This window comes from Theropithecus gelada, chromosome 2, assembly GCF_003255815.1.
Source record: "Theropithecus gelada isolate Dixy chromosome 2, Tgel_1.0, whole genome shotgun sequence".
In the NCBI taxonomy this organism is placed as follows: domain Eukaryota; kingdom Metazoa; phylum Chordata; class Mammalia; order Primates; family Cercopithecidae; genus Theropithecus; species Theropithecus gelada.
The window spans coordinates 54,545,496-54,558,981 of NC_037669.1; the positions used below are offsets into that span (position 1 = coordinate 54,545,496).

The 13,486-nt window shown below is 47.3% G+C and overlaps 1 protein-coding gene across 1 annotated transcript in view; it reads right to left on the reverse strand.

The window, feature by feature from the left end:
- The window catches only part of IRAK2 (interleukin 1 receptor associated kinase 2), an 80,024-nt gene that overhangs the window by 2,453 nt on the left and 64,085 nt on the right, over window positions 1-13,486 (reverse strand). Inside the window, exons 10-12 of the mRNA XM_025376471.1 lie at window positions 12,801-12,863; window positions 5,352-5,552; window positions 1,318-1,609 (exon numbers count right to left, since the gene is read on the reverse strand). Of these exons, the coding sequence (XP_025232256.1) occupies window positions 1,318-1,609; window positions 5,352-5,552; window positions 12,801-12,863 (556 nt within the window). The remainder of the gene's footprint in view (window positions 1-1,317; window positions 1,610-5,351; window positions 5,553-12,800; window positions 12,864-13,486) is intronic.

Consider the following 13,486-nt stretch of genomic DNA (forward strand, 5'->3'; position numbering starts at 1 on the left):
CAAGTAGCTGGGACTACAGGTGCCTGCCACCACGCCCAGCTAATTTTTGTATTTTTAGTAGAGAGACGGGATTTCACCATATTGGCCAGATTGGTCTCGAAATCCTGACCCCGTGATCTGCCTGCCTCGGCCTTCCAAAGTGCTGGGATTACAGGTGTGAGCCACCGCGCCCAGCCAGAAGGTATCTTCTTTTTTTCTTTTTTTTTTGAGATGGAGTCTCACTCTGTCACTCAGGGCTGGAGTGCAATGGCACGATCTCGGCTCACTGCAACCTCCGCCTCCCGGGTTCAAGTGATTCTCGTGCCTCAGCCTCCCAAGTAGCTGGGACTACAGGCACACACCACCATGCCTAGCTAATTTTTGTATTTTTAGTAGAGACAGGGTTTTACCAAGTTGGCCAAGCTGGTCTTGAACTCCTGACCTCAGGTGATCCGCCCACCCCAGCCTCCCGAAGTGCTGGGATTACAGGCGTGAGCCACCGCACCCAGCCTGGAAGATATCTTTAGAAGTGACTGGTGAGGATGGTGTTTGTGTTGAGAGGAGAGGCAGACAGGAAGAGACCACACGGGGCCTTGAGGACTTTAAATGAGGGATGACATGCATTGTGTTTTTTGTTTTGTTTTGTTTTTTCTTTTTTTGAGACGGAGTCTCGTTCTGTCGCCCAGGCTGAAGTGCAGTGGCACAATCTGGGCTCACTGCAACCTCTGCCTTCCGGGTTCAAGCAATTCTCTTGCCTCAGCCTCCCAAGTACCTGGGATTACAGGCACGTGCCACCATGCCCAGCTAATTTTTTTGTATTTTTAGTAGAGACAGGGTTTCGCCATGTTGGCCAGGCTGGTCTCGATCTCCTGACCTCAGGTGATCCACCCGCCTTGGCTTCCAAAAGTGCTGGGGTTACAGGTGTGAGCCACCTCGCCTGGCCCACGTTGTGTTTTTAAAAGCTACTCTGGCTGGCTCCTGGAGAAGGACCTGGTGAGGGAGGGGCCCGGGTAGATGGAGGAGGACTCAGGGAAGCTATGCAGTCCCCTGAGGACAGGAGCTCAGACAAAGGGAGAATGCAGAGAAGTAAATGAAGGTGAGAGAGATTTAGGAGGCAAATGGACAGGACTGGATGATTAACTGGACACAGTCCAGGGCAGGGAGAGGGAGGTGTCAAGGATGCCTCCCAGGTTTCTCTGTGAAAAACTGGCTGGTTGGTGAATGGCTGAATAACCAAATGAAGGAGTGAATGAGGGCAACAGAAAGAAAAAATGATGGGCTGAAGTTGGGGACACACACATGACCATCTATATGCACTCTGACCTCCGGCCGGCTTACCATCCTTGGGAGGCTCCAGGCCAACGCAGGCCTCAGAGGAGGAGTCGGCCTCCCTTCCCATGATGACCTGCAGCCTTCCTTCGCCATTCTCTGTGGGGAGAAGTGAGGTGGCAGGCCCCGCCCAGGGTGCCACACTCGCGGAGGAGGAGGCATCAAGGTTGGAATTGTCAACGTCGTCTGTTTCCTCTGGGGTGTTGGAAGAAGAGCCTGTACCCTCAGAAAGCCCACTCCAAGGGAGCAACGTCTCCCAGCCTCGGAGCCGCTCTTCCACAGCAGCCACAGAGCCACGCACCTTTGGGAGAAGAGGGAGAAAGGAGCTCATCAAGAATTCTCTCGGAAATAAAAATGCTAACATCTGGCCTCCCAGCAGAGAGGGGGCGGGGAGCAGACTGAAGAACCTAATGCTGGTTGCTTTGTCTGAAAAAACCGCACCCTTCCTTTCAAAAGACCTGCACTTGCCCACCCACTGCCCTGCCATAGATGAGACAGCAGGACCCAGCATGGGCCGATCATAGTACCGCACTCCTCTGGCCATAGGGATTAGTCTAGATTTGGGCCTGTGATCCAAGGCGGACAACCAGAATCCTTCCCTGAAACTTTTCCACCTAGAGCTTATTGGAAAGACCTCCAGCCTTTCCTTTCTCGTGGTAGAACCAGACGCCCCACCACACCCAGAAAACCCATTTACAGTAGGGGAAAATGAAAGCTCAACACAGAGTAAAGCAGAGGCAAGCAACGGAGAAAGAGCCACAGACACAGAGACACAATGGCTGTACCTTTGGTGTTTGACATCCTGGGTCTAACTTCCCTGAAACCAGAGCAATGCCTGTCCTCTCTGCTGTCTGGTTAAATGAGACACTAAGTTCATTCATTCACTAATTCACTCATTCATATTCTTCCCCTCTCCCTATGTCTGTATGTGTGCACGTGCGTGTGTGTGTGTGTAAGAGGTTAAGTTCCTAACACTTTCAATTAAAAAAAAGCACAAATAATATAGATGTTGCCCTGGAAGGTTTTTCTGGTTAGGGAGGTTAGGAAAATTGGAGGGAAGCAAGGAAGGAATGTTTCTTCTTCACACACACACACAGAGCACACACACAGATACACACACATACATACCCTTATACCCATAATAACAACGACAAATCTCATCTCCTCAGTGCCTTGCAAAAAATTCAGTATACTAATGTATCCATTTCATACACAATGCATGAGTTTTTATAGATAAAAAATTAAAAGATCGGAAAAGTTAAGTTCCCTGCCTAAAGCCACCCAGCCAATCCAGTAAATGGCACAGGTGACCACCAAACCCAGGCCTGCTTATCTTTGAGTCCCTGACCCAGCTGTTCTCTCATCTTCCTAGCTTGGTTGTGATGTACTGCAAAGGCCATCTCCTACCTCTTCTTACACCTAAAGCACCCTATCCCCTTTATTTTACATGACAAACATCTCATCCTTCAAGGCCCAGGTCACATGTTACTTCTTGAGATAAATCTTCACAGTAGATGCCCAATAAATATTTGCCAATCTAAAGACCGCATTTCCTTGTAGCTAGATGTGGCCATGTGACTAGGTTCTGCTCTCCATTATGTGAGAAAAAGTGATACATTTCCAGGTTATATCTTTAAAAGAAAGGGAGTGTGTCCACCTTTTCCTTTTAACCCTCTTTCAGTGGCTGGAATGCAGGTGTGATGGCCTGAGCAACAGCAGCCATCTTAAATCCTGAAATGGAAGCCACATGGTAAGGATAGCAGACAAAAAATATAGAAGGAGCCTGGGTCCCCAATACCGTGGCACTGCCACATTAGCACTGGACTGTGTAAATTCAAACTGTTACACTAAAGAGAATAAACGTCTATCTCATTTTCACCACTGCATTTTGCAGTCTCCTTGTTATAGCAGTTTCACCTGCACATTAAGTAACACATTGAACAAAATAATGGAATGAATAGAAGGATGAAAGTCTTACTGAAATAATAATTGGTTGAAGGAGACAGAACTTTTTAGAATATAAATCTGATTATGTTCTACCTCTGCTTAAAACCCTAGTGAGGCTGGGCACAGTGGCTCACATCCGTAATCCCAGCACTTTGGGAGGCCGAGGCAGGTGAATCACCTGAGGTCAGGAGTTCAAGACCAGCTTAGCCAACATAGTGAAACCCCGTCTCCACTAAAAATACAAAAATTAGCTGGGTGTGGTGGCACACACCTGCAATCTCAGCTACTCAGGAGGCTGAGGCAGGAGAATTACTTGAACCTGGGAAGTGGAGGTTGCAGTGAGCCGAGATTGCACCACTGCACTCCAGCCTGGGCGAAAGAGTGAGATTCTGTCAAAAAACAACAACAAAAAAAAACTTAGCGGCTCTGCAAAAATCCTTACTGTGCCTACAAAGCCCTCTATCATTGGACAACTCCTTCCTCGACACACCCAACACAAGCCACTGTGCCCCATGTGTTGTGTTCTAGCCCTTCGGACCTTCTTCCAAGCCCTTGAACGTGCTGAGCTCTCTCGGCTCAAGCCACTTGCAGGGTGTTCCTTCTGCCTGGATTGCTCTTCATGTGCTTAAACACCCCTTCCTCAGGAAGATCAACAGGGTGGGGTCCTCGTCATACACTGTCCTGGCGCTCACCACACAGACAATTACTATACAATGTCCATGAGTTCCAGGAGAGTGAACCTGGGTCTGCCTTGTTCCCAAACAGATGTGTCCCCTGGCCCTAGTGTACAACTACGAAATGAATGACTGAACATCGTGGCACATGGACACTTGGGGGACATCTGTGCTAGCAAAGGCTGAGAACAAAGACTGAAGCCTCCAGCTCCTGCCACGTGACAGTGCAAGACGATGGACATAGGGCTGAACTGGGAGTCCAGAGAGCTCTGACAGAAACAAATTCTCTGGCCTCATCTTCTCCTCTCTGGCCCTTGCCCTTCTGTAAAATGGGAGGCTTGGGCTACAGCAGTGGTTTTTGAAGATTTTTTTCAGCTACCAAACCCTTTCCAGAGAACCCAATATAGTAACTGAGAGAAGTCAAAGTGGGTGTCTGGTCCGAGTCACAGTTGGGGGCCTGCACCTCCCCCAACCCCTCTTGCTGCCAACAGCAATTCCTGAGATATTCTCAAGGAGCCCCTCTGTGCCCAACACCACTTGAAAATCACTCTGCTAGATGATTTCTAAGGTTCCTCGTGGCCAGTGGAGATTTTGTCCTTAGAAAGACCAAGCAAGCAATGGCCGGACGCGGTGGCTCATGCCTGTAATTCAAGATACTCGGGAGGCTGAGGCAAGAGAATCACTTGAACCCGGGAGGCAGAGGTTGGAGATAGCGCCACTGCATTCCAGCCTGGGCGACAAAGGGAGACTCTGTCTCAAAAAAAAAAAAAAAAAGACCAAGCAGTAGTCTCTCGATTACCTTTTACCATGGAAGCCATGGCTACTTCTCATGTCCAGAAAAACGTCTTACACCGTGTAGTGGCTGCCTTCTAGGACATCCGCCTAGTGCATGGGCTGAGCACGCTCCCTTTCTTTGGGACCTGGCCCTGACACCATCCAGGGATGGAGCCCTGGGCAGCCAGGTTTGCATGCTGGACTGCCCCGCCATGCCTAATTGGCCAAGCGGTAGACACCTGACCCAAGTTCAGCCAATCAGGCCCACCGCAGAGGGAGGACCTCAGGGTGGAGGCTCATTCACTGCGTTAAAACCTGCGGGCAGATCCGTTCCCTCCAGGGAGCACCACGGAGGAAAGGAGAAGGGGTCTATAGAGAAGGGGGAATAAAGCCGATTCACAGAGAGTGCATCAAGTTCGTTAACATCCCCGTATTTGGTCCTGCACCCTGAGGCCCTGCAATACCCCTGTCCTGCTCAGACTTCGCACTATCCATCCCTACCTACCCAGCCCCTTGGCTGACGCGAGCTCCAGGAGGTCTGCGGCTTGCCATAACCCTGGTTTGTGCATCAGACCTCTGTGAAGGGGCCGTCCCCGATGAGGTGGACCCACACGCCCAGGCAGCGAGGTTGCTGCGGGCGAGGCTCACCTCCTGCAGGCTGATGTTACGCTTCCGCAGGCACAGGCAGGCGGCCATGGCCAGGGCCTTGGCACAGTCCTCCGGAAGCCTCCCTGCACCCTTCTCCAGGTACTTCTGGCAGATCTCCTTTGCCATCACGTTCTCCACGCCCGTCTTCCTGGAGCAGAGCGAGGCGGTGCTGCTTGGAATTTCACTGAGGAGTAAATCCTTCTGTGGGAAGAAGTGTAGAAATGCCCTTGTGTGAGCTGCAGGGCTGCGACAGCCAACGCACGCGCCCCAGTCACCTCTAGAGCTGCAAAAAATGCTCAAAACCAACAGGACATCGTAAGAATAAATGCAAGGATTCCAGAAAGAAGTAAAACACCCAAGAAATGGAGAAGGACTCGATTTCCTACATGCACAAGACACTCCGTAGTGAACTCATGCCACAAACGCGGGGCCTTAATTTTTCTAGGCCTCGGTTGGTTCATCAGGAAAATGGGAATAACAAAAATACCTACACCAGGGCCGGGCGCCGTGGCTCATGCCTGTAATCCTAGCACTTTGGGAGGCAGAGGCGGGTGGATCACTTGAGGTCAGGAGTTCAAGACCAGCCTGGCCAACATGGCATAACCCCGTCTCTACTAAAAATATAAAAATTAGCTGGGCTTGGCTGGGCGCGGTAGCTCAGGCTTGTAATCCCAGCACTTTGGGAGGCCGAGGTGGGCGGATCACGAGGTCAGGAGATCGAGACCATCTTGGCTAACACGGTGAAACCCCGTCTCTACTAAAAATACAAAAAATTAGCCGGGCGTGGTGGCGGGCACCTGTAGTCCCAGCTACTCGGGAGGCTGAGGCAGGAGAATGGCATGAACCCGGGAGGCAGAGCTTGCAGTGAGCCGAGATCACACTACTGCACTCCAGCCCAGGCGACAGAGCGAGACTCCGTCTCAAAAAAAAAAAAAAAAAAATTTCAAATGTAGGATTCTAACCTATGTATACATAACAGGAGAACCACAAAGAAAATATGTCTATACTTTTTATACATTTTGTATTTACATATATTTTATATTTTGTACCACATAAAATACAGGAATCTGAACTATGCATACAATAGCACGTAAGCTATATAAATAATTTTATACAAATATGTAAGATTTATTTAATATAAATTATATGTTGTATATTTCATGAGTAATATGGTCTATATGATTAGCATATATAAATGTTACAAATAGAGTATACTAAATATTGTAAAAACATGTATTGTAGGCCAGGCATGGTGCCTCAGGCCTGTAATCTCAGTGCTTTGGGAGGCCAAGGAGGGCAGATCACTCAAGGTCAGGAGTTCGGGACCAGCCTGGTTGACATGGTGAAACCTCATCTCTACTAAAAATACAAAAAATTAGCCAGGCATGGGGGCACACACCTGTAGTCCCAGGTACTTGGGAGGCTGAGGCAGGAGAATTGCTTGAACTGGGGAGGGAGAGGTTGCAGTGAGCTGAGATCACACCACTGCACTCCAGCCTGGACGACAGAGTAGACTCCGTCTCAAAAAAAATAAATAAATAATAAATAAAAATAGAAATAGGCCGGGCACAGTGATATAATCATAGCTCACTACAGTCTCAACCTCCTCGGTTCAATCGATTCTCCAACCTCAGCCTCCCAAGTAGCTGGGACTATAGGTGCATGCCATTGTACTTGGCTAATTTTTTAATTTTTTGTAGAGATGGGGTCTCATTACGTTGCCCAGGCTGATCTTGAACTCCTGGGCTCAAGCAGTCCTCCTGCCTTGGCATCTCAAAGTGCTCAGATCATAGGTGTGAGCCACTGCACCCAGCCTAAATGTTTATTTTTTTAAAAGTGTGCTAGTGTTTAAAGCTGATAATCAAGAACAGCAGAAGTGTATTATTTTCATTTTTTCTAGAGGCAGGGTCTCACAATTTGCCCCAACTGGAAACCTGCCATCATTGCCATGTATCTTGATGCAAAGACTATGATGATAATCAAAGTACAGAAGACACCTGGTGTTTAAACAGTGGTTGGGGGACTGAGAACACGCGATGAAAGGATGTTGAGGGAACTTCACCATGGAGGAGTCTGCAGCTCCACCTGAAACCACTGATCAATCTTAGCACTAACCTGAACACACTTATTGGTCTTAGCACTAGAAGTAGGACAACAGGCTACGCGCCCCGTGTAGTGAAGAACTGGGAGGCTCACAGCGCCTCCAGAAAGTTTTCTTGACGAAGGCAATGACCATGACTAAACAAGTCACAAGTGCTAAGTACGAAATACAGGAAATATGAGGAACAGAGAAACAAGGGAAGGAGACCACAGGATGTAATCAGCAAAACCCAGAATGTGAGACAGTCTGTCTATATAGGGCAAATGACCTACTCTATGCAAAATGCAACGACATCCAAAATGAAAAAGGGCATTGCGGGAGAGGTTGCGAGAGAATAAGAGTCTTAAAAAACATAACCATGCCCAGGCATGGTGGTTCACGCCTATAATCTCAGCACTTTTGGGAGGCTAAGGCAGGTGAACGCTGGAGCCCAGGAGTTCAAAACCAGCCTGGGCAACAAAGTGACATGCCATCTCCATATAAAATTGAAAAAAAAATAAACATAACCAAAGTAATATATGGACATTTTGGGAGTCTAGTTTCAAACAAACTACCTTTAAAAAGCAACTTTTGGCTCGACACGGTGGCTCACGCCTATAATCCCAAGACTTTGGGAGGCCAAGGCAGGAGGATCACTTGGGCTCAGGAGTTCGAGACCAGCCTGGGCAACGTGGCAAAACCCCATCTCTATTAAAAATACAAAAATTATCTGGGCCATGGTGGCACACACCTGTGATCCAGCTACATGGGAAGCTGAGGCAGGACAATTGCTTGAACCTGGGAGACAGAGGTTGCAGTAAGCCAAGAGCACACCACTGTACTCCAGCCTGGGCCACAGAGGGAGACTCCACTTCAAAAAAAAAATTAAAATTAAACATAAGTGGTTAAAATTTGGGGGCAAAAGTTTACCTTTCCTTTCATTTCTACTCTCCAAAGGTAACCCCTGCTAATAGTTTGGATTATATTACTTTCTGCTATACAGCTGTAATTATTTTGGTTATATATTTACTTATATAATAATTATAACAGTAACCTATGAGCTATTAAAATAATAGCAATATCAGCATGGGCAACATAACAAGACCCCATCTCTACAAATAAAAAATTAAAAATTAGCTGGGCGTGAGGGCACATGCCTGTGGTCTCAGTTACTTGGGAGGCCGCCGAGGCAGATGGATCACTTGAGGTCAGGAGTTCAAGACCAGCCTGGTCAACATGGTGAAACCCTGTCTCTACTGAAAATACGAAAATTAGCTGGGTGTGTTGGTCCACACCTGTAATCCCAGCTACTCGGGAGGCTGTTGCAGGAGAATCAATTGAAGGCAGGAGGCAGAGGCTGCAGTGAGCCGAGATTGCACCACTGTACTCCGGCCTGGGTGACAGAGTGAGACTGTCTCAAAATAAAAATAAATAAAATAAAAATTAGCTAGGAGTGGTGGCACATGCCTGTAGTCCCAATTACTTGGGAGGCTAAAGCAAGGGATCACTTGAGGCCATGGGTTCAAAGTTACAGTGAGCCATGATTGTACCACTACACTCTAGCCTAGGTGGCAGAGACCCTATCTCAAATAATAATGATAATAATAATAGTTAACATATATTGTTTATTATGTTCTAGTTACTGTTTTAGGCATCTCACACATTATTTAACCTTCAATAACACTGTCAGATGCCGGGCACAGTGACTCATGCCTATAATCCCAGCTACTCGGGAGGCTAAGGTGAGAGGATCCCTTGAGCCCAGGAGTCCGAGGTGGCAGCGAGCTATGGTCATGCCACTGCACTTCTCCAGCCTTCTTGACAAAGGAAGACCCCATCTCCAAAAATGATAACAAACAAATATACCTTGTCAGGAGAGTACTATTATTATCCTCAATTTATAGAGAAGAAAATATGTGATACAATGTTTTCATTCATTCATCCATCTATTTTTAGCAAAAATGTGATCATATTATATACTATTCTGAATTTGCTTTTTTCACTTGGAGATATGTCCCTGTCAGAACATACATGTCTTTTTCAATTTACTTTTTTATTTTTTTGAGACAGAGTCTTACTCTATTGCCCAGGCTGGAGTGCTGTGGCGCAATCTCAACTCACTGCACTCCACCTCCCATGTTCAAGCAATTCTCCTGCTTCAGCCTCCTGAGTAGCTGGGACTACAGGCACTCGCCACCCACCCAGCTAATTTTGTATTTTTAGTAGAGACGGGATTTCACCATGTTGCCCAGGCTGGTCTTGAACTCCAGAGCTCAAGTGATCCACCCACCTCAGCCTCCCAAAGTGCCGGGATTACAGCCGTGAGCCACCACACCCAGCCTCTTTTTCATTTTTTAAAATAAGAATGTTTCTGTTGGCTTTATTCAGAGTTGCCAAAACCTGGAAATAACCCAAATGTCCAGCAACTGGTAAATGGATAAACAGTCATCTATCCATACAATGGAATACTCTTCAGCAATGAAAAGGAATGAATTACTGACACATCAACAACATGAATGAATCTAAGCACCACGCTACATGAAGGGGGACAGAAACAAATGGGTGCATCCTCCGTGGGCCCATTGATATGACCCTCTAAAGAAGATAGACCTATGTGGACAGAAATTAGATGAGTAGTTGCCAGGTCCTGGAAGTGGCGGGAATTTTCTAGGGTGACAAAAATATTCCATATCTTGATTGTGGTGGTGGTTAAATGACTGTATACGTTTGTCAAAACTCATACAGGCTGGGCGCCATGGCTCACACCTGTAATCCTCACACTTTGAGAGGCCAAGATGGGAAGATCGCTTGAGCCTAGGCATTCGAGGCTGCAGTGAGCTACAATCATGCCACTGCACTCCAGCCTGAGTGACAGGGCAAGATCCCTCCCTATCTCTAAATCAAATTAATTAAAATTGGTCAGGCGCAGTGGCTCACTCCTGTAATTCCAACACTTTGGGAGGCCAAGGTGGGCAGATCACCTGAGTTATGTCAGGAGTTTGAGACCAGCCTGGCCAACATGGCAAAACCCCATCTCTACCAAAACAATACAAAAATTAGCCAGGTATGGTGACACGCACCAGTAGTCCCAGCTACTCAGGAGGCTGAGGCAGGGGAATCTCTTGACCCGGTGGGGTGGAGGTTGCAGTGAGCCAAGATCATGCCACTGCACTCCAGCCTGGGCAACAGAGCGAGACTCTGCCTCGGAAAAAAAAATGCCACTACAAATATCCTTGTTCATCTGTCTCTCCTCACATGTGTGCATGTTTCTCTAGGCACAAACGGAATTGCTGCGTCAGAGGGTACCCCTACTTTCAATTTTGGTGGAAACCACCAAATGCCCTCAGGAAACACTGTGGCAACTAACACTTTCCTAAGCCTGGGGGAGGCCTGCTTCCTCCTACCCTGGGCCACGGGAAGTCAGCAAGCTTTCCTCCCAGGCTCAAATCTTGATTAACCATCGGATTGTACCTACCACAACAGAACACGATAAGAGACCATACGAGAGTCTAGAGTAAGAAACTACATTTTAAAAAATGGTTATTTTCCACATTTTTAGAAATCATTAGCAAAAAAATAATTCTAGACAACTTCATGTCAGTGCCTCAAAAGCCTCCTTCTACTGTGATACTTGTCCTGGGAGCCCCAGAGGACTGCTGGGAAATGCATCTCAAGAAAATAAGAAACTGCCCCCAAACAGCCCCAAACCACATCTGAGCTGCCCAGAGAGACCTCTCTGCAGCGTATGGGATTGACTGGCCAAAAGGGGTGGAACTCACAGAGTTCAGCAAAGGAACATGTCGTGACTTTCTGCATGTAGCGGGGAGGCCTTCAGCCTCCCTACCCCAGAGCCCAGGGGATGCTTCTGGGGCCCAGTGACTAGGAAAAAAAAAAAAAATCTGTCTGTTCCAATGGCCTCAATATCCAGTAGGAAAAGGTGCCCCCTCTCAAACTGATGAGGAAGACTAGAGCTTGCATGAGATTTGAAACTCTGCACAAGCCATGGGTCCAATTAAACCCCAGTTCCACCACTGGTCTCACTGAGGGGTGTGAGACAAGTCACTTCAGCTTGCCCTCAGTTTTCTCAGCTATAAATGGGAATGATAATACTGAATTCATATGGTTGGACTGTCAGAAGAAACAAGCAGGAGGCAGATGTGGTTAAGAACTCAGGATCTCGGGGCAGGGAGATCTGACTCAGAATTCCAGCTCTGACACTTGGTAACTCCAACCAAGATCCTAGGCCAACCTCAGAGCCAGCTTTCCTCATCTGCAGATGAACATAATGACTCTATCATGGAAAAGTTGAGATGATTTAGGTAGATAATGTATGGAAAGTATTTAACACAAAGTCAGGCTAGGTTGTTATATTTTTACTCTCTTTTGAGACAGGGTCTCACTCTGTCACCCAGGCTGGAGTGCACTGGCACAATCTCGGCTCACTGCAACTTCCATCTCCTGGGTTCAAGCGATTCTCCTGCCTCAGCCTCCCAAGTAGCTGGGATTACAGGTATGTGCCACTACACTCAGCTAATTTTTGTATTTTTAGTAGAGACGGGGTTTTGCCATGTTGCCCAGGCTGGTCTCGAACTCCTGGCCTCAAGTGATCCGCCTGCCTTGGCCTCCTCCAAAGTGCTAGGATTAGAGGTGTGAGCTACCACACCTAGTCAGGTTGTTATATTTTTTTAAATGACTCTGTATATCAGATCTTTGGCCTATAAAATGGAAATTGTTTTTATTAAAGAAACTTATTTAAAAGGGCAGAAATTAACTTTTATCAATTTGAGGAAAATCCCTAACGAATTGCATGATATGTAGAGAAGAAGTGCACTTTCTGTAAACATTCCAAATTCTTTTTTTTTGAGATGGAATCTTGCTCTGTCACCCAGGCTAGAGCGCAGTGGCACAATTTCGGCTCACTGCACCCTCTGCCTCCCAGGTTCAAGTGATTCTCCTGCCTCAGTCTACCAAGTAGCTAGGATTACAGGTGCATGCCACCACGCCTGGATAATATTGCGGGGGTTTCATACTTTTTTTTTTTTTTTTAAATAGAGACGGGATTTCATCATTTTGGCCAGGCTGGTCTTGAACTCCTGATCTCAAGTGATCCACCCACATCAGCCTCCCAAAGGCTGGGATCACAGGCATGAGCCACGGTACCAAGCCCCACATGCTATTATCATGAAAAAGCAATGGTTGGCTGGTAGGTGGGGATGGGAGGTTAAAGCTGCTTTGTGGAGATGCAAATGCAAGCTTGGACTGGGCCTCATTAGCATGTGTAAAATTAGCTAGAGTTGAGATCATTGCCCTCTCTACAGAGCTGTGAGTCCCAAATATACCACCCAGCCAAATGTGACAAGTTCCCTTACCAGGTAAACCGGGCTTCGGTTGTTATCCATTGCAGGGATGCCAGTGAGGACCTCGGCCAACACCTGGAGAGAACAGAAAGTGAGTTAGCATGGTTCAGACACTTGTACAAACAGCCAGGCCGTAGATTCTGTCTTCTCAGTTGCAAAGTCTGAGCTCGAGGCACAGCTCTGCCATTGCCAGCAGACACACCTGCCTAAAATCTGGAACGTGGGAATATCACTAAACACCTCCTCCCCCAATTAAAGATGCTACCAAGCTGCCAGTGGAAGGTTATAATTAATTGATAGCCAGGCAGAGAAGATGGTTTTCAAAAATTCATGTGTGTGTGTGTTAATGTATGTTACCATAAGATATATAGGTATAGATAGATATAGATAGATACACACCCGTATATACACACTATTTTTTAAAGATTGTTTCTTCTTTTTTTTTTTTTTGAGACGGAGTCTCGCTCTATCGCCCAGGCTAGAGTGCAGTGACCGGATCTCGGCTCACTGCAAGCTCCGCCTCCCGGGTTTATGCCATTCTCCTGCCTCAGCCTCTCAAGTAGCTGGGACTACAGGCGCCCGCCACCTCACCTGGCTCGTTTTTTGTATTTTTTAGTAGAGACGGGGTTTCACCGGGTTAGCCAGGATGGTCTCGATCTCCTGACCTCGTGATCCGCCCGTCTCGGCCTCCCAAAGTG